Raw genomic sequence first — 22,142 nt, 5'->3', positions numbered from 1 at the left:
TGCTCTCCAACTGTGGACAAAGGTTTCCAACTTCATTCAGGGGCGCGCGGTGAAGTCTCCTTAACTGTTTTCAGGCCGGGTTTGGTTGGAGAAAGCACTAAAGCCTTTGTCTGGAAGATAAAACCGATAAATCTGTCATAATATTGGTCATTACTGATAGTAGAAGTCTGAGGATTTTTAGACACTGTATTTATTTTTTAGTGGAATAGTCATGAGTGAATGTTACTTGTGTCATATAAAAATGTACTCATAATATCCCTCAGAGCATATGTGTGTAAGATAAAGCCACCATCATACCCTATTAGACATTTGAGTGAAATTATCATAATTAGCATGAATTATGGCCAGAAATGGGTTTTGTGAGGTCAAAGGTGTAAGTTAAGTTAAGCTTCCCTCACAGGGTTGTGAAAATGTAATCACTTCAATGTAAAGTCAATCATTTGAGGACAAAATATAACATGAGAATACTCTTAACTGTCTCTGGACTGAATTCTGGCTAAAGTGAGAGATGTTGGCTGGTTTTGGGAAGTTGTTACAAAACAGTAAACACATCATTGTCTGTGTGGCCCTTAAAACGAGCTGAAGGAGATGGCAACTCATGAAAAGGAGCTGAGAAGAAGAGATGAGACAATATAAGATGAGAGAAGGAGGGGGAAAACGAAGATACAAGGTCCCTGCAGTGGATTTAAAATAAGAGAGATTCTACGCGTATGTATTTTTCATATTGGCCAATTAGATAAACAACATTTTAAAATCAAAGTGAAAATGAGATAATCATGGAAAAGGAAATGCAGTGCAAATATTCTCTTTTTGTTTTCTTTCATTACTTTGGTGCATAATAAGGGTTATGTTTGTGCTTGCTTTCTATCCACTTTGTTTAATTGAAAGCATTTTGAGATGTGCTCACTGCAAGAGGACTTTGTTTACCGTGAACGGCTGTCCTCTTAGAAAAAAAACATATTTTCAAATGCATGGGAACATGAAATCTGGGTAGGAATTGCATCAGAGAGATCTGTTTATCTAAAGAAACTGGGTTATTTTTCAATAAAAACAGGTAAAGGACCAAAAGTATGAGCCACGAAAATGGCAAGAGGAGAGGGGAGGGGAAGAGAGGAGAGGAGAGGAGACTGAAAGGAGAGGGGAGGAGAGGAGAGGAGAGGAGAGGAGAGGAGAGGAGAGGAGACTGAAAGGAGAGGGGAGGAGAGGGGAGGAGAGGGGAGGAGAGGAGAGGCTGTGACATTGTTGTAATTCAGTGCAGGTCTCCATTGATTGACTGGTGCACTTCCCATGTTTACGGAGCATACACACTTCGACCTGCCTGTTGAGATCAAGTACAGTACATGAAAGTGTGTATATGCATACATGTGTGCAATGTGCCGCTGGGGGTGTGGAATGCATTATTTCTAGTAATTATGCAGTATTAGCATACCTTTCGGACATTAACCCAGTAGCCTATGATACGATCCGTAGCCTCTGGATCTCTCTGTGTCCACTGCAGGTTGTAGGAGTAGTTGTTTCCTTTTAGGATTCGCACTGGATTGGGTGTGTCAAAGTAGAACTCAGCATTGTAAGGTTGTGCTGTGAGATGGGGGAGGAGAGAGAGCAAAATGTCACTGGTAAGTGATACCGAAGGAGACATAACTGCCTGTGTTGAAAATGACTATAAGCTTGATAAATGGATCAATAATAGATTGTTATAGATGAATGTGTTTCCACAAATAGATTACAAAGCATAGTCTCAAGTGTGTCCTCTCACCAGAGACATTAAATGTGCATGTTGATGTCCCTGCACTATTGCTGACTCTGCACTCATAAGAGCCGTTGTTGGTGGGTTCCAGCTTAAACTTCAGCTCCGGCGTCTCCTTCAGGTCTGGCATGGGCATGCGGATGGAGTCGCCGTTACGGAACCAGCGGATGTCTGTGAGGCGTGGCGGGTTTGACCGCATGACGGTACACCTCAGGGTCACCATCTGATAGTTCCTCGAACGCGCATCTTGGAAGACTGGATCCAGTATGGGAGGATCTGTGGACACAACAGATTTGAGTTTAAGTCCATTTACAATATTTGTTAATTTAGGTTTTTAGATCATTGTTTATTTAGCCTGCCGTGTCAATTAAAATAATGTTATGAGGTGCGGGGGCAAAATCATGTCAGTTGGAACTAGTTTCAGCTCGTAACCTATTTTCTACTTTAGGACCACTATACCTTTTCTCCCATGCTCATATATACTGACTGTACAACATATTTGGGACACCTACTCTGTGATTAAGCATAGTGATGAGGTGTATCCATGTAAAAAGCCAATTATCCATTAATTGTTTTCCATTTTAAAAGGACAATTCAGCATAGAGATGTGGACACGGCAATGCTGCAATGGTGTGAGAACATCACCACCATCCATGTCAAATTTTCCTTGCATTATCTTTTTGTTCTCTGCAGGGTCAATTTCTTCTCTTTCTCTTCAATCTGACACAGAGCAACTGTTAGTGCCACAAGGGATGAGGCATTTCTACAAGGCACAGTCCCATCCCTGCTGCTAACCATCCTAAGCAGCTGTAATTAACCTGTCAGCAGCAATGTGTTGCTCTGCAGCTAATGAGTGACTAGCTGTTGTTGCCCCGGGGTCAGGCAGGACACAAGTCAGCCAAATGACTCTGCCACAAATCACCAGCCAGCTAGTTCACCCCTGGCTAATCATGTAGATAATAGACAAGATGCTAATGGTGGTATTGCCGTACTAACAGTGATGAGATCGCGTGTTAAGGCCCCTTGAGGTGAGGCAGCACGACGAGAGTCCCTTATGAATCAAGTTTATCACACACAGATGTGTAATTACAGTCTAATCTGTGTTATGCCTGTAATTTAGATGGACAGGCCCACGGATGAGCTACAATCAGGAGGAGAGAAAGAAACACAGACGGACAGAAAGATAACACAAGGAGCAGGAAGACCACTGCAACTGAGCGACTGGATCCTAACCACACCAGGAGCAATGACAGTGAAAGACAGAAAGACATTCAAATACAGACAAAAGTGTTGATATCTTTAAACATAAACTTAAAACTCTTTAGCTCTGCTTTTTGTAAAAATGTGTTATGCCCATTACAATAAATATATATACTGTATATATATATATGTTTTTATATTTTTTTAATTTAACTTAATTTTACATTGGTCTCAATTTATTTTACTGTTTACATTTGTATTATTATATCACCTTATCCCTCTTTGAAGCCCTATGAATTGCACTAAACTATATGAAAGACACTTCAAAAATATAGTTGACTGATTATCATCCTTCTGTTTATATGCTCATTCATCTTTTAGAAAAGACATTTTGGCCAACATTTTTACATAGATGAAGTTAATAAAAACCCAACAACTGTAACTCATAACATACTACTTACTTAACACTACAGACATTGAATCTCCTTTTGACATCTAAAGCTCATCTATTCTCTCTTTAAATAAGGCTTTTATTATTATAATTATATAATTTTTTGCAATAGGTACAGGTATACACTGCCTAACCACATCCTTGTTTGAATTCATGGTCTACAATTCTGTGCTGGCAGTCCAGTCAGAGGAACATGAGTGAACACCTGCATGCTAAAAAGACTAGAAACCACCAGACTTCTCAGCTTCTGTGTTGTTTTTAGTCTTGACTCGAAACATTTGGATGCAACATACTTCCAGCGTCCAACTTTCTTAATTTGTAGAATGTAAATTGCTATTTACCCCTCTGTGCCCAGTCATTATGTCTCCTGACCTGCCTTTACTTTCTGCACCCACAACATAATCATGTGATAGAGCTGAGGAATGGGTGAGCGGTCAAAGGTCATATTGCAATCCTAAGGACTGATTAGTGTATGGTCACAAACCCTGCTTCTGCTTATAGACACACATATGCATACTAACACGTGTATGACTTTGGAAACAGGTGTCAAGGATAAAGAAGGCAAACTGTGGAGCGATGGTCATAGAGAAGTAGTTAGGAGGGACGGAAAGAGGAGGAGGTGTGTTGTGAGCTGGTTTGTGAGCAGTTTATAAATCATTCCATGCCCAGTAGAATTTGGTAGTTAATACAATCCCCTTACCTGACCTCAACTATGAATTTTAACAATTAAGCAAGTTTCATAGCAGTAGGTTTAACTTTTTCTAAGCCAACATTTAAAATTCAGAGTTTTGTTTTTGCATTTATTTGCTTCTCGTTTGGGACCCACAGCACCACACTGCAATGTGTCATAGTCAGAAGACCATAATCCATGTAAACACAACATTTCTATCCGTCTTATCGAATGCAAAATGGATTCCATCCAGGAATGCAACACTGACCAAGCCAAATATTCACAGTACACAAGGAGAACATCAATTACCATGAGAGTGAGAGAGGGATGAGGTGAACGGGGGGGTGGGGAGGGGGGGTTAAGGTGGGATGAAGGGAACGAAAACAGCTCTTAAAAGAACAAGACCATGAGGAAGACAAATGATGAGGAAAGTGTGGGGTGAAAGTGAGGGAAGCTGATGATTGAGTAGGAGAGCTGGGGAGAGAATGAGAAAATGCAGGATGCAGAAAGGGAATGACAAGACAGAGAGAGGTCCTCTCTCATGGCCAGTAGTTAGCTGATCGATGGCGATGAGAATGGCAGTAAGGAAGAACAGCTACTTCACTTGGAGGGAAAGTGGGCAAATAAAGAAGGGATGCAAGGTGAAAAGAGGAAGTGGAAGGGTGTGTGTGTGTGTGTGTGTGTGGGGGGGGGGGGGGGGGGGGGGGGGGATCTGCATATCCTCTTAATTATGTCTGGCATTAGAAATGATGGCAACCTTCCCTCACATCGATCAACAGTGCTAAATGGTAGGAAGCAAAACAAACAAAGTGAATTGTGAGTGGGGCAAAAAGAGGTGCAGTGGAAGAAGAAGAGAGGACCGATCTGTTTTAACTGTTGGCTGTAGCTAAACATTGTTTTGTGTTTTTCTGTCCGCCAATCGTTTTTTCTCTTTAGTCCGTTTCCATCTCCCAATCGCACCATATTTTTCTTAGCACCTTGCCATCCCTAACCCTGTTTCTAGCTCTCGCTCAACCCTTCTCTCTCTTCTCTCGGTCCTGCTCATGTATCTGTCTCATCTCTCTGTTTCCAGAGTGGGGTGGCCACCTGGTCCATTAATCAGACTTGGCCAGTGTGGACGGCAGAGCTCAGAGTGTTGCCCTTCCGCCCCGCCTGCATTAGCGAGCGCTGTAAATCCATCTGAGGAGACGAGAGGAGAGGAGACTGATTCGGGTGTGTTTTCATCAAGTACGTCCTAAGAGTGCTAGGGAAATTGGTCCTACTGGTCCAAGTACTCTCAGACAAACAAATAGTTGATTCTGCTTTTATGCAAAAAAGATTCTTAAAAATTCAATAAAAAAACTTAAGAGTGGCTGATTTTATTCCGTATGTGGCTTTAAATGCTCTATACATGTAAATAAAAAGGTCCCTGTTTTTTACCCTTTCAAATGTGAGCATATTCAATTATGTGATGGATTATAGGGTCTAAAATACATGTATCCAAGTAGATGGACTTTGCCTAAGAAATGTGATGAAATGAATTAGTCTTATGGCTAAAAGTAGCACCTAAATTGAAGTTGCTCTGAAAGCTTTGGTCCACGAGGAACACAATGTGTACTTGTAAAGGCATGGGCCTTTTATTTTTTTAGACTTTTTGGAGATCTCTTGCACTTTCTTTTTTGTATCCTCTTGAACATTTCAGAACTTTAATTAATGGTGCCTTTTACCTCAACCTTGTATCCAGAGCACAAAGCAGCTTGCTGAAAGAGTTAATTTTCACACTGAATTCCTGTTCACAAAAAATTTCTGAATTAAACCGAGCACTTACTAACGCCATGATACACTGCTGTGCAAGGGAGTAGGCTTCAACCTATACAGTACAGTATAGACTGATCTAATAACATTTTAAACTAATGTGAATAAAGTCTGCTAAAAACCATGGACGCACAACAGCAGATAGACATCCTTGAATTGCTCAGAACTATTAAAAGCTTCCTCATTCAACTTCCGTCCATAAATTTGTGTTTCCTTAATTGTTCTGAGCAAGATGGTGGTGTCATGGTGAAGTTCAGCTTCAAGCAATTACCTCCTGTATGGATTATTTTCAGTATTTTATTATGTTGTCTTTTACAATATGCTAAATGGAGCACATTTAAAGATGGGGCAAACTCACAGCAGTATTGGGATTTTGTTATAAAATAAATGTTTAATGTTATAAAAAACTATTTCAAGTTGGAAAATGCTCATAACCAGCTACTGCACGGGCATGCACATGCAACATTGGGTGACAAGTGTATGGTTTGACATAGATGGTAAATTATATTCATATAAGTTGATAGTTTCCAGAAAAGTCTAAATCAAATTTGTCACTTTAAGCTCTTTGCGGTCTCAACAGTGAGAAGTACCGTTGCTGTTGGGATCCCTGTCTGATGTTAGTGTTGGCTCCCCTCTTTGTTCCCCTCCTGTCTGGTTTGTTGTTATGTGCTTAATGTTTTGCTTTTGTCAGTCTACAGTCTCCACCTCCGGTTTCCGCCCACTACCACCTAAGTGCTGCCAGCTGTTTTAAGGACCATGGCATTCCCTGGCGGGTTGTCAGATCATTCCGGTCACCAGTCTGGTTCCTTACTGCATGTTGGGAACACCAGGTCTCTACCGATCCCGTTGGTATCAAGGACTAGAGTTCGGTTGAGTTGCCCTCCCGGCTCCAGCGAGGGAACACTCGCTTCTGATCAGCTGGACTATTCTGATCATTGTTTTGTTTGTTTTATTCTTTGCTGTTTTTTTCCTTCCCGATCCGTTAGGGAAATAAAGATCCTCATTTTGTATCTTAAAGGCTGCTGCGTGAGCGTGCGTTTGGGTCCTTCACACCACACAACCCTAACAGTTGCTGGGTAACGGTTAATGCTGGCACAATTCAAGAATTGTAAAAGTGAGTAAAAGTAGGTAACCTCACGGGATGTGAGAAGCTGTTGAAATGATGTGTTACTTTATCAAGACAGATCCTCCTCCTTCCTCAAAGCCCATCCTCTGGGAGATGTATCATGAGAGTCCCCACTGGATTGCTCACAAAGGGGAATGAGTAGGTTTAGGGAAAAAAAGCCTTTTAGCCAGAGAGGTGCATCCTCATTTTTCTCATTACCATACATTTCCGTATCTGTCTTTAGGGTCCACAATTTTGAGCAAAGTGTGAAGCTAATGGCATTATTGCGTGTGGGGCAAACAGAAAGTGCAATGTTTTAATAGATCTCTGATATTACCATAGAAAGAAAGACAAATCGTTTTTTGTGGCCTATTGAGGTTCATGCACAAGACTGTAATAAAGGCTGAACACCGTCACACAGAGCTTTTAAACATTTAAGGAGAATGACGTCTACCAAATATTTTCTCTCTACTAGTACTACCATTGTGATTGTCATATCCTCTACTTTATACTACTTTATTTTCAACATCGCTACTGTAAATATAAAAATGCTGAAGCTCTGTTTTGGGTATTGCAGACATTACTACAAGTAATACAGTTTGCAGCTAGTATTAAAGTTTCATATCATCCCGTCTTATCTTCGTAGTTGATAAGATGGAGCAATAACAGTATGTGAAAGCAGTCTCGACCTCCTGCTGCTTAATAAACAATGATGTTACACATTGTTGTAGGTTGGGTTCTTGGGGGGAAATCCTCTCATCTACACTTACACTGCACATTGAGTTGGACCTGTGCCTCCCTTCGTTTGATGTTAAGCCCGTTGTATGGAGCAGTCTGGCACCGGTACGCCCCCATCATGTCCCGACTGACGTTCTTCAGCCTTAAGCGGCCATCAGGGGTCTCCATTGTTGTCCTCCCCGATGGCATTAGCAGGTCCTTTTCTGCCCGTGACCAGAGTATAGGTGGACGTGGTTTGCCATCTACCACCAAGCACACCAGCTCAACGTTACCTCCCTCTCGCACACTGACTACCTGACCCCCTGGTGGAACCGACAGCACTGGAGGAGAGACTGCAGGGAAGGAGAGAAGGAGAGAAGGAAAGGAATAGTAAGATCAAGTTTAAGTCTATTCTCTTACCTCTACATAAATGGAAACAAATATTAATAATGTGTTTGAATTGTATTTACTTTCTTTACAATGGTACAAACTGCTGAAATAGGAAAACATAAATCGTACAATTTTCATTACATTAGTCGCTTCACAAAAAAGCCAAAAGACAATTGATATGTTGTAGCATGTAAGTCTACTAAATGGCTATATGGCTATATAAAATAAACTGAATTGAATTGAATGTTATATAATTCTGGAGGACATGACTTTAAAGTTACAGATGGTGTGAACAGAAAAACTGGATAACAGAGACAGACGGAGAATAAAAAGGAATAGAATAAACTGACATTTACAAGGTTCATTTTATTGGACAATCACAGTTTCAATGAAAACAGATACCTGCTAAGGAATTAAGTACTAATATTATAAAACTCACACAAACTCACAGAGATACAAAGTCCTAAAACTTGACATATTGTTTCTTAAACAATCAGCTTCTTACAAACCTTTAACCAGTAAATGTGCAACCAATTAGACTGTTGCTTGCACATGCATGTATAGTTGTCAGAGATATCAAATCCCAAAAATGAAAAAGCAAAACCTCACCACTGTTCTGAGAGATATTGACATCCACACGGAGCTCCAGACCCCTGCTCCCTAGGAAGTTCGCCACACAGCTGTAGGTAGCCAAGTCTCTGAACTTCATGTCCACAATCTCCAAGCTACTGGTGCCGGGTGCCATGTCTGGGTCACTGCGCAGCAAGATCAGGCTATCCGAGTTGAAGACCGGTGCACCGTTCTTGTACCAGGTGTAGTTGACCTTGTCCTGTGGGGTGGCATCAACGTGGCACGACAGCTTGAGGTCCCGACCCATCTGGATGCTCTCGCTGTCCTTGTTTGAGTCTGGTGTAATCTGGAAGGTCAGGTTGCTCATTGCTGTGTGGTGTGGCAGGTTGAAGGAGAAAGAAAAACAGGGTTAAATAGAAGGTACAGTCTCGGATTACAGTGTGTTGAAAACAATCAAGTGGGGGAGGGACTTTTTTCAAATACTCACAAAGAAATTACAAAAACAAAATCCATTGTATATTTTCTTCTCCTGACATGTTTAGGCCTTGTCTCTATAATCTTCCAATTTCAGCCTGAATTAAATTTTACGAAGCGAAGCATTCAAGGTTTTTTACTCAAATTCACTCAATTCGCTCAATTCATGTTTAACAAGTTCTACGCACAACCGCTGCTAACTGTTGAGTAGTTAGAAGTATAAAGTGAGGATATTACTATCAACAAATAACACATACACATACATTTGCCAAATGGGTGTCCAAGTATACAAAAGGGGTTATATGTTGTGCGTTTTATTGCCATTATAAAATAATAAATCAAACAAACAAACCAACACATTTAAAACATAAAAAATGAAAAGCATCCTGCCAAATTCTTAATACATAAATGAACTGGTAACTCATGCTCCAAACTGATAAGTGGTGCACTTAAACATTTATTATGTATGAGTAATGCTTGGCATTGATGAAAATATGTGTCCTTGTACTCTATGATTATTATACAGTACATGGTAATTTATCTTTTACTCTGTACATAACCTTTTTTAAATTATATTTTAAAATTACATTTGGCAATTTATGTTGTAGCAATTAACTTTTTTAAATGTTTTATTTGTTGAATATAAATCAAATTTAATGAATGGAGGAGGCAGAAGATAGATGATACAAGCTTTAAATATGTAACCTCCTAAATTACAATAAATCGAGTTTGTGGTGTGTAGGGTGCTAATCCATGTCTTTTTCTTGTTGTATAATTTTGTATAATTCTGTATTTACTTGTTTGTGCTATGTATGCCCATACGGTGGAGAAGAATGTCCTCCCTCGGGACAAATAATAAACTATCTGTCTATCTAATACGGAACGGTAGACAAGTTTGCGACGTGTGTGAAAAGAAACCAAAGGGAAAAGTAAATTGAAGAAGAAAGAAGAGAGAGAGAGAGAGAGAGAGAGAGGAAGATGCAAATTGTGAAGCAGGGAGGGACAAAAGGAGCGATATACAGAATAAAACATGGGGGATAAGGAGGAGGGGGAAAACAAAATCAAGGACAAAGAGTAACTCTCACACTGTCAGATTTAATTTTCAGTTTCAAAGACTGCGTTTCCCCAACAGATTTACATGTTGAATACAAAACAGCTCTCTGTTCTCCACTAACAGGAGAGACAGGCGGCAAGGAGGAGAGTAGAGTTTTAAACTCCTCTCGAGCTTGTTAACAAGATGCTTGGGTGGAGCCATGTGTTTGAAGCAGTGACCATATGTTCAACATGCTCCTGCAACTTTAGCTGGTAAGTGTCGAGACAATGTTGTGTGTGCTGCCTACCAGACCTCTCTATCGCTCTGTACTTTCATTGATCTTGAGTGAATGTCTGTGTGTGTGTGTGTGTGTGTGTGTGTCACGTTCACCATCTTGCCACCTGTGCTAGTGTGACAATGCGTTCAGGCCCATTAAGCTAACAAGAGAAACCCATCCAGCATACGTTCTCTACAGTGTTAACTAACAGGAGAGACTGTTGCTAATTGCCTCCACTCCAGTCTAACTAATTGGAGTGAATAAAGATGATTAAAGGGACTAAAAATAGCCCGCGGCGAAGGAGATTGGAAGAATTCTTGTATTAACACCAGAAAAACTAAAATACTTAGTCCGCCTACTCGAGACAAGACAAGATTCACATCAGCTCTCTCTAATGATGGATCACCTGCAGGTGTGTTACACTCAACACAGACACATACAGTAAGACACACATTAATACATGTTCACAAATACAGTCAAATAATAAAGCTAACGAGGACTTGACAGATGTCCCTTTTTATTTTCGGTCAGGGAAAATATTTCAGATTTAAAGAGATGAAGACTAAAAATACAGTCAGTTTAATCCCAAAAATGTTAATAACAAGTTAATTCATATTTTCAAACAGTATGGGGTTTTGCTTAATGTTGTATACTATCCCCTCAGCTATCAAAAGGAAAGAAAAAATACATATGGCATGATTAGAAATAGGAAAGAAATTGCACACGTTATAGTTTCAAAGCTTGTAAATATGGAACCTACATTGTTGCTGGATGGATGAACACAGCATAAATCATGTCAAGTTAGGACCAAGCACCCGCATACTTACTCCTGACAACGAGATTGACGTTCTTGCGTGCGGGGTTGCCCACATTGTTGACAGCCGTGCAGTTGTAGAAACCTCCGTCAGCCGGGGTGACCGCACGCAGAAAAAGTGTTGGCCCTCGCACCTGGGCGCTGAGGGGGAGGAGGCTGGGGTAACGAGACCACACCACAGTGGGGAGGGGGAAACCTGCTATCACCTCACAAGTTAAGAGCACATCCTGCCCGGGATCCACCACCACCGTGTCGTTCACTGACAGCCGGATCATTGGGGGAGCTGAGGGGGGGAGGGGAGAGTGGAAAAGATAATTGGGAGAGAAAATCACTTTCCTTGTGGTGACATGAAACAAAGCTTTGTTTTTTCTTTTGATTTGCAATTGCTGTACACGATTGATGTCTCTGCACCTGTAATAGGCTATATAGCTTCAAATGACGGTCGCTGCGTGGGATTGCAGGATGGTTACAGGGTTTTGCATGTAGGTGATGACATCTGACTCTAAAGGAAGGATTCTCCGTCTCTATGTCTGTCCTTCGCATATCTACTTCCTGCTATAGCTATAGCTATATAGCGTTTCAACCGAACTCTTCACTTTCCTGGTGTCAACGATCGAGGTTATAGACAACACTGTAAGCAGCAAATACCGGGAGCCAAGCAATCAGGCCATATCTAACAGGCATGCGCACCTAAAGCCTCGGTGATACCTTCTGCAAGAACGGTCGCACAGACATGAGCTGACGTTTACCTTGCGGTAAACAGACATTCTCAAAGCTCCTTAAAGTTCTTTCTCCGCCAATCTGCGTCTGCTGAGTTAGAAAATGTTGGATGTGCACCGACAGGTGGAAACCTGCCGCACGGAACCCGCTAAGGGCCGAGCGGCCATCGCAGATACCCGACAAGCATTAGTCACGTAACGGCACTGCGCAATTTTTTTTTTTAAAGTGAGAATTGGAGTATGTGTTATGTTACTCTGTGAGTGAGTGCATATATGATAATGTACATAACATTATCTTAAAAGGAAAAAGGCTTCCTCCCCAACTCCTGTAATATGAGGCTCAGCATTTCAAAAGCACATTTTATGAATGTTTGGTTTGGCATCCTGGTCTTCATATACCTCAGCTACTGTTATTCAATTTATTATGTTATGTATTACTGTAAATACATTTACTTGGTATCAAACTCAAACCTTGCTTTATTGGTCTAAAGTCAAAATCTGGAACCAATCAGTGAAGCATTAAAGTTAATTCATGTCTTGTTCCAATACTCTCATATTGTCTAAATCTTCCCCAAGCCATTGCATCATTTTCCTATGCCTGACCTAACAGGACAAATAAAGGATGATCCAAAATGCAACTGCAGAGTGGGGAAATCCTGTTGCCAGACAGAGATCGATCGGACCCCAGCAGTTTCAAAATAACAAAAAAGGCACGGGACACACACATACTACACACTACAGTACTGAACAACTGATGAGGAAAGAGAGAATAAATGACAGAATGAAGCAGCAGAGGGCTAAAAGTAAAAATAAAGGTTAATCATCATGGAAGAGAAGGTTTAGAAAGGGGGACCTTGTACAAGTGAAACCAGAATGTACACAAACACAAACACACACCGTGATAACAAAATGGCATCATCTCGTGTGCAGAATTACCAAATAGAGAGTGAAGATAAAATGCATAGATCATTTTGATAGTAGGATACTCATTAGAAATCTTTCCAAGACATCTACTTATAAACTGTACAGTGTATATGCATACAAGAGTAGAGTCACTCCAAAAAAAGGACATCGACACTGTTTAACTTTAAAATCACGACCAAAGAGAGTTGTCAGGAAACGAAGGATGCCACAGGTTGTTCCTGTCTGTACTTTTTCATTGAGTAAATTAATCCACTGCTGATACTGTGTGGAAGCTTGTATCTACATCTACAACGTGTGTAACAAAGTGTGTTTGAGTCCCCTTAAATCCCTTAAATCCAGCAGTGTAGTGTTTTTGACTTTCGGCTCTCTCTCTCTCTCTCAGCAGGTAATGCCACTGGTGGTGTGTGTGTGTGTGTGTGTGTGTGTGTGTGTGTGTGTGTGTTTGTAACTTTGCCACCTCGTGAGAGATGTGCACAGCATCAGTTGTCCTGATCAATTTTCTGCACAACTGTGGCAAATGACATGCTCGACACGTGGAATCAAAGGAATTGTTATAGATTTGTCAGGTATCAAGTCTGGACTATTTTTAGTAACATGTTAGTTATGGCAGACTTACGAGATGACAACAGGCTATTTCAAATCTGCTTATAGCAGGGGTATTCAATTAATGTTCAACAAGGTCCAGTTAGAGAGAATTTCCTGACGCAAAGGTCCGGAACATCACAATAATGTCTAACTTGCGCTATTATTTAGTGCCAAATTATTGAAGTAGCCCAGCATTTGTATTCTCAACAACATCCATCATCAGTTTTAAAATGTAACTGGATAAATTATGAATAATACATACTAATAATATACAAATGTTCTTCTCTCATTTCAATTACAATAAGGGCTGCATTTAAAAATAAATAAAACGCATTACAGAAAGCATTTGAAATTGTTGTATCTTAATATACAGCTTAATACTTAAAACTTCACTTTGGAAACATGTATATAACTAAATTGTTCTTGCCCCACAGCTTTAAATTGAGTTAATTCAGGTGTCAGGTGATGTCATCAAAAAAAGCCCAGATATTATATTCTTCTCTAATAAGATACATTTGTGTGCAGGGACTTTATCTGTGGTTATGGAAACCAGCTTTATTCCTTCTCTCTGTTAACGTCATGGTTGGGCAGTGAACGTGTTAGGAATCTGATCACATTGGGCTTGTGGGTAACCACTCAAATCCCAAATGAAGACACATTAGTGCTTTGTCTCGTAGTGACGTGTCACATTGCCACTTTTAATATTCGCTACGTTCTCCGAACTGGTTCAGAACTGCCCGTGGAAAGAGTAAACATATAAGAGTCTTTCCTCTTTTGGTTCAAGGCTCTGGTTTCGCTGTCTGCTTCTTCTCTGACTCACGTGCTATATTCCGACCGTTCGTCCTCTCGTCTCTCAATCTGTTTATATGTCACTCAGGCCGCGATGTTTATCAGAATACACATATTTGATTGGCTGAGTAGCATCGCGTGATGGGATCTACAACAAATGCAATTGGTACGGTGTGTTTCCTGGAAAGCTGAACAAGTTCCCTAAATGTTAATAATAATGTTAATAATTCTCAATTATCTATCGATTATAAGTCCGGGTAGTAGAAGTGACCTCTGACATACAGTAACTGCAGCATATCTGTCCTTTGGTTTCTGAGATATTCTGCCCCTAGTGGCCAGAGATCAGGCAGGCTAATGCAGCACGTTCTGTTAGGTAAAAGGAGAAAACAACATGGGTATCATGAAAAGACAAAAGTTGAAGTGTGATCCAATTAAATAGTTTATTATTGCTTTGTTTTTTAAACTGGCTGCCATTTATTTAAATCAATTGCAAGGCTTTTGCAGCAACCACATGTTGTCTATTTGTTTGCTTCTACAGAATAAATGGTCTCTGGCGGTGGGGAGTTGTGGTTTTGTTTATGTAAAACCATAAAATGATCGTTCAGTGACTAATTTGTACATGATAATTGCAGTAAATTGTGTGTGCTGTCAAAAACTCTTTGTGAATCACTTTATATAAGAGTATCAAACAGTTTCCAATAATGTTGGCAAAACCCCTGTACTTTATAAAGCATTCAAAATGCTCTCCATCACGTAGCTGGCAGTCCTGTCTGCAACATCTTGTGATAGGTCTTTGCATATCTCGCCACAGGGTGTAAATGGGGTGACAGCAGGCTAACGGTGAGGGAAATGAGCTTGTGACCAAAATGTCACCTGTTTAAATCCCTCGAGTGGCTACAAAATGTTTTGATGGAGTAATATAGAAAGGTCTCCCCCTCCCTCATCAACAACAGTAAAAACACCCCGGGGCAAAGCAGTCAGGTCCCAGTTTCTGTACTGAAGCTGCTTCACTGGCCACAAGTTACTAATCTGTGCTGGTACAGTTGAGCTCTCTGGTGCGACTTTGTGTCTGTGTGTGTAACTCTGCCTGTGTGTGAGTATGTAGCAGCAAAAAACAAGGAAAACAAAGTCATTGTATTGTGTTTAAAATCAGCTCAGTCAACCTGTCTCTTTAAATTATGTATGTATTCTCTATTAAGCTGCCATGTCACATGGGATGATAATGTTTGTGTTTCTATAGCGCCCTGTAAGACATCATGCAGCGGGGGATAACGCTATATTGATTTGCATATACGGAGGCATAATTATGCATTACTCGGTTATGGAAATTTTTCCTGGTCCATTTTAGAGAAAAAATAAAGCCAGCAAAATACTTGGTCACTGAATTTGTGGCATACATTTCTCCCAATTACTTTGTACATTAATACATTTGCTTGATATACTAAAGAAGAGACACACACACACACTACTACATTTAAGCAGGACCTATGATACAGTATTCATTCTGGTTAAGTTTCTCTTTTTTAATCACGGCAGTCACAAATTGCGTGAGCGGGTCCTAAAATATCAGAGTCTTGGGTCAATTGTTTGAGTACCTCTGTATTCAGCAGATAGGCCAGCCCCTCATAGGTCAATTGCTGATCCTTCATAAAAGCAGGTGTGAGATCATCATAGAGACATTTATCCATCAACACATATTTCTCTCAATTCTAAAATATTTTTTTATTTGAGCATTTTACAGGAGTGCACTCCAGACGGGTCTTCTAAATGGCAAGACGGAGGAGAATCCAGGCTTATCGAGCTGAGAGAGAGTTAATCCTCAGTGAGAGTGAGACCGACCCCACAGAGCACAAGAAGCAATTCATTGCTCTAATAGACTTTATGCAGTACATCCTCTCCTCTAATCTCTTTTTTAACAGATTGCAATCGCCGTAATGAAAGAGGTGCACGGAGGCTCAACTAACTAGTTTACCGCGGGATCTTTCTACCATTACAAGAACACACACGCCGCGCACACACACACACACACACACACACACACACACACACACACACACACACAGACAGGCAGGCTTGTAGACTCTTACATGGGTTACAAAAAGGTGCATGCTAAATTACACTTCTCTCACTAGTGATGGCCCTCAAGCTGACAAGGCATTTCATTGGTGTAACAACTGCAATAAGCACATAAATGGCACTGTCCGCCTCCATTGTATCAAATCACAATGCTAAGAAAGTAAACCCCTGTGAGCATGAAGAGCCTTTCAAGTAGTCAACCAACCTCCATGGAAACTGTTTGTACAGTTACAGTAAAATGGAGAATCAGCGCATATGGGGATGTATTACAGCTGTTGTCAGTATTGATTATACTGGCATTTGAAGGTTGAATAGTCAAAGAGTCTATGTATGCTGCTCATGAGGTTTCCCTCACCGGTGTCCAACATGAATGTAATAGATGTGCAAGTCAGGTTAATTGGACTGTAAATGAGCTCTAGGTTAAAGTTAATGTAAACAAGTGTTACAAATTAACAAATTACTCAACCAATTAAAAGAACAGAAAACGCCATGGTATAGCTCACAAAAGTCTGAGAGGAAGACACAATAAGAGAGGACACTATGTGAAGCAAGGAGGGAGGAAGTGAGGATTTGAGAATTATAGCTTCAATTTCCTAGGGATGCGTGGGTGACAGCAACGGTGGGATCAGCCAGCGCTCTTCCCAAAGTAATGGGATTTATGTGCAGCACAGCGGTTTACAACCAGGTAACAAATGCCTCTCTCTACCACGCTCACCTCTGTATCTTCAATATCGGTCTTTTTACTTTCCCGAACTTTCTTGAAACCTGGTTCTCATTCTTTCTGCCGTTTTTGTCCCCTGCATTCTCTTCATGACTTGCTTTCTCTCTCACCGCCTTGCTGTACTGCCCGTTTCCGATTTAAAGGATTTAATGAATCGATGAGGTAAAGGCAGGTGGGTTAAGCTGGAAATAAAAGCTTAAAGGTTTAGATAGAGGTGTATGCTGACAAGTGCTGTATGTTTGTGTTTTGTACCCGGGAACAGTGTCAGTCCGACATATTGTGAGGCGCCATGGCTGACCAGCAACCAAAAGGTTTCTCTTGATCCCTGGTGCCAAGAAAGAGGAAATGTTCCAGGTGTGTGTTTGGGAAATGGAGGATCGGTGGTCATTACTTCTATACAGACAAAACACCCTGAAGCGAGGTGAGGAAATGAACCCCAGAGTACCCCAAGTGCACTGCGTTGTGCCCAACTCCATACATACCTTGAAGTATTATATTTATCTAGGAATGATATGTTGTTTATGATCATTGGACAATTGAGGACATTGTTCATAACCTTTTAAGCCCTAACTTTAAAAAAGAGAAAAAGAACAACCCTTACTCTAACACCATCACTCAAAACCAATTTCACCCTTAATCCTATCCGACCAGCAGGTAGGTGGACTCTACAAGGTTTAAGGAAGTCATTTAAAGATTCAGACCAGGATGTTGCCATTTTAAGTCCCAACACTGCAATTAGTATCTCACATTTGGCACAGCACTGTTGAAAGGAGGCTGCTAACTCGTATAATTAAAACAATATGTTTTGAAAATGAAAAGGTCAAACAAAGAGGGAACAGAATTGAAATTCTGAGATTCTTAGCGAGAGAGAGAGAGAGAGAGAGAGAGAGAGATAATTAGCAACTGAATTTAGGAACTGTGTAAAGGTCCAGACACACATGATCTGTTAGATATATAGCGATAAACATTTGTTTTAAAATAAACAATTCAAAAGTATGAACAAAGAGGAAGTATTGTAACAGCGGAACACTTTAAATACACTTTTAGATTATGTCAAAGGTGTGTGTTTTTTCTTCTCCCTCTCATTATTCTATTATTTTCCAGATTATCTCTCTCTTCCACATAAACCCTTTCAGACATGGATTATAGACTCATAAAACTGACTGCACAGATGCAGTACAATGTTTTACAGTACTAAGGGTTATTGCAGATTGCCCATCGATCCTTAACTTTTCAAGGGGGAATTTATACGCCACCTATTGATCTCATCATATATATAACACACTTGCACAACTGTCATATTATTGTGAAGGTATATTGTAGTGAGAGTTACAGTAATCAATTAAAGACTGAATCAACTCTCCCATCGTTCAGATTTACAGTCTGCTAGGAGGTTGTCAACAGCCTTAAATCATGGTGTGTACGTGTGTTTGTTTCTCTCGTCCGACACATACGACAACCTCTGGATCTGAAAATGGATCCCAATGCGGAGGTGCCAGTCACTTGCATTCTTTCTAATAGCCAGCAGGGGTGCGTCATTTCTGGTTGCAAAAAGAAGTAGGATTGTGTAGAAATCTATGAAAAATGTATTTAATTAGTTTATTATCCTAGTAAACATTCTAAAGATGAGTTTATGACCTCAATCTCGAGTTTCAAGTCTTAAAACATGCTGTTCATTTAGTAAATGATAGTCCCATTGAGGGTAAAATGTACGATAAAGCAGGGTGTGCTTTAGGGCGGGCTACCTGGTGATTAACAGGTCGCTCGTTGTGTTCTACAATTGTTTCACATTAGCAACCTTTAAAAACTTCTGTCCATGTGCAGTTATGGTATTCAGACTTGTGTGAAAGGGGACAATGACTGACGTGCTTGGTGGCTGATGTTCTTTCAGAACTTTTAAATATGCTGTAGTAGTTTGTGCCATTAAACAAACAATATGTGACAAAGTCCCAAATTCACATTCAGTTATGGTGAAAATCAATCTAATACAACCTACTGTTTTGCTCCATCCCGCCTCATGTCCAGGCCTTGTTCCATTAACCTCTCCACCGCTTTTCTACATCACTTTAAATAACATGACGAGCGCCGGAGCCCCTGTGTACTTTTTATGGGCGGCCAGGGAAGAGGATTTACCCGCTGACAGCAGTTGCTGGAGGGCAGAAGCCCAGTACTCAAATCCCAGGCTGGGATTATGATATAAAAATCAATCAATCCCCTTGTCCCAGCGCGGTGAATCAGCGGTGATGGCGTGACCTAGTTAGATAAATCTAATCTAAGCAGTGACTGACGCCACAAGGACAAAAAGGAGCTCAGTGGGGGAATAACAAAATACGCTCATTAGATGAATATTAGAGAGGATAAAAAACAAAACCGCAACTCGCTGTTTGTTTTCCTCTTTTACAATCTCTCTTTATCATATGACCTTCTATCTCTCTCCTACTCTGTGCCCTCTGTTCCGTATTTGTCTCTCTTGTTGTTTCAGTAATTTTGGAGATCCAAGTTGAAATTTCCTAAGATAATAATTAATATGTTTATTATTATCTGTCTTAAATCAATTTTAAACTCTGTATAACTTTTGCCTATTTTTCATTTTAGTGCCTTTATTATATTAATACCAGTTCCTTATTCTGGTGGTAAAATGTGAGGTCTCGGGCAATGGATTGTGTAAACACGTTGATGAAGTTGGGAGGGATTTATTTTGGGATTTATTTTAAGAAATGTGTCTCAGACATTTCTGTGAGACTGTGAGGTCCAGATATATTGGCTGTTTTGGCAAGCTTTTGCCACCGTATACCAGCACAAGGCAGATATTTATTGTTATGTTGGTTGTGTTTGTGTGTGTGTTTAAATGTGTGTGTGTGTGTGTGTTGATGGAGTATGAGATTGAAGAACACCTTCACCTTCCTATCCTTCATAACACTTTTGTGACTGCTTTAAAAACACCTTTGTAAAATAGGACATGATTACGCATTGATCTGAGGGCTAATGAACCACAAATCCGCATGGTTAGAGCGTGGTTAGGCGGAGGGGAGTGGGGGAGTGGAGGAGTGATGTGTGTCTCTTCCCTATATTAGGTTCGATAGGGATGGAGGTACGAGACAGGAGAGCAGAGACACAGAGTAGCTTGTTATAGTGTTCAAATAAATCAGAACCATGACAAAGTAAGTCAACTGTAATCTGTATTTGGACCTAAAGTCCCCAAATGTTTTTAAAATCTTGATATTGTTTTTTTTATTTATAGATTGTATATTTTACGATCTAATTTTTGTATGAGACGATGGAACGACTAGCCTCCCATTGCAGTCTTGGCCAGGTCGTCATTGTAAATGAGAAATGGTTCTCAAATGACTTATCTGGTTAAATAAATACATTTTCCATTTTGGTCAATCTGTTTTCTCTTCTATTATAACCCATAATGTATCATCTCTGGTCTTATGTGTTGTCATCTATAATGGATTGCATGTCTCATTCACCTGAGGCTGATTCCTTAATATCACTCTGTTTTTCCGGAGCATTTCAGCGAGCCGTGTCCATCTGTCATTTTCTGTCTGATTCACTCTGTCCTTCATTTCCTCCTTTTTCTCCAACTCTTTCCTCACGCGCAGTCTTAAACAGAGATTCCAGACTATTTTCTCACCTCTTAACTCTATTTTTTTTTAAAAATCTTTCCCACCTTCAGCTCACTTTAGGAGACACCTGGGAACATTTATCTCTTATCTGAAAGAGGCCTTATTGCTCAATTGATAACCTCTCCTTCAGAGCAAAGTAAAAAGTCATGGAGAATAGAGGCCATCATAAAAACGTAGCAAAAAGAAACCTTCTCTTTACTCATTATTGTGAAACATTTTCTTTCAACCATATTGAATTAAAGCAACATTCATATTTGTTACAAATGAGAGATATGATCAATCAATTACAGTGTATGAACATTATGAACAACACTGATTTTACAGAACTATTGGCCAACATCTTTGCCGTTTCTTTTTTTAACCTTGGAATATCCACTAAATTGCCTTTTTCTGCATCACATTCAGATCTGTTATTATTCCCAACACGAGAACTGAACAGCACAGAGCATCGACTGTTGTCTAAAGAGGTTTACTGTCTTGCTCAAGGGCAATTTGATGTTGGAATACTTTTACACAATTATTTGATTTCTTGCCGACAGCTATCATACAAACATAATGTGTTGTTTTAAAATGTCAAACTATTGCTTCAAGAGAGTATCAATCTTTCATTTTCACCACCAGTTTGGAGCTTTTAGGACTACGTTTTGGTCAAAAGGCTGCTTTTCTAACCCTTTCAGTCAGGTGAAGCAAACATTACTTTGCTATATCCACATTTTCAGTGCATATCTATTCAAGCCCTCTGACTGGATTAAGATAAGCCTTGAACAGTCTCCAAATCTATCTTCAAATGGCTCTTGAGCATGTGGGACACGTTTAAAAAAAGTTCACAACAATGTGCATTCGAATAAAAACAGCAAGATAATCCTCAAGGCACTCCAACAAAGAAGGAACTATTAAATAGCCTTTATTACAGTGATAAAATCATTAAAAGTGCCAACATGTCTCTGCATCTAAAGGCTTTCATTAGGGCATTTAATAAATATGCAATGACGTTTGTTAAATGCCATGAGTGGTCGACACATGTTGGCTCTTTTCATGATAAGGCCACTATAATAAGGGCTATTTAATAGTTCCTTCATTTGTTAAAAGATGTTGGTGTCTTTTGCTTTCCTGTTTATCCTGATTTCTTTCCCCACGTTTTTCAAGAGCCCCCAACACATTTAGATTCATAGTTGAATACACCGAGCAACCATTACTTAACTTATATAAAACACTATAAGGTACCAAATTGTATGCAAGATTTGCTACAGACTGTTGGGCGTTTAGAAAAAGAGGTCAGAAAAAAGGGAGAGAAAAAGATAAAATAAACACAACAGGAAAAAAAAGGGGTTTTCCTGTGTGCTGTATCAGTGTCACCAACATGACAGGGTTGTCAACAACAACAATGTCGTCGTAAGTAACAGAGTTGCCGAGCGGTGCCGTGGAGATGGACAGAGCCGTGTAGAGTGAATTGGAGA

The 22,142-nt window shown here is 40.1% G+C and overlaps 1 protein-coding gene across 1 annotated transcript in view; it reads right to left on the bottom strand.

Annotated features, from left to right (window-relative positions):
* LOC117725867 (MAM domain-containing glycosylphosphatidylinositol anchor protein 1) overlaps nt 1–22,142 on the bottom strand; it is a 150,709-nt gene that overhangs the window by 35,098 nt on the left and 93,469 nt on the right. Inside the window, exons 7-11 of the mRNA XM_034525735.1 lie at nt 11,256–11,525; nt 8,684–9,013; nt 7,738–8,037; nt 1,757–2,023; nt 1,430–1,578 (exon numbers count right to left, since the gene is read on the bottom strand). Coding sequence (XP_034381626.1) covers nt 1,430–1,578; nt 1,757–2,023; nt 7,738–8,037; nt 8,684–9,013; nt 11,256–11,525 — 1,316 coding nt within the window. The remainder of the gene's footprint in view (nt 1–1,429; nt 1,579–1,756; nt 2,024–7,737; nt 8,038–8,683; nt 9,014–11,255; nt 11,526–22,142) is intronic.

This window comes from Cyclopterus lumpus, chromosome 3 (genome assembly GCF_009769545.1).
Source record: "Cyclopterus lumpus isolate fCycLum1 chromosome 3, fCycLum1.pri, whole genome shotgun sequence".
NCBI lineage: Eukaryota > Metazoa > Chordata > Actinopteri > Perciformes > Cyclopteridae > Cyclopterus > Cyclopterus lumpus.
This window is presented reverse-complemented; position numbering and strand designations above follow the sequence as displayed.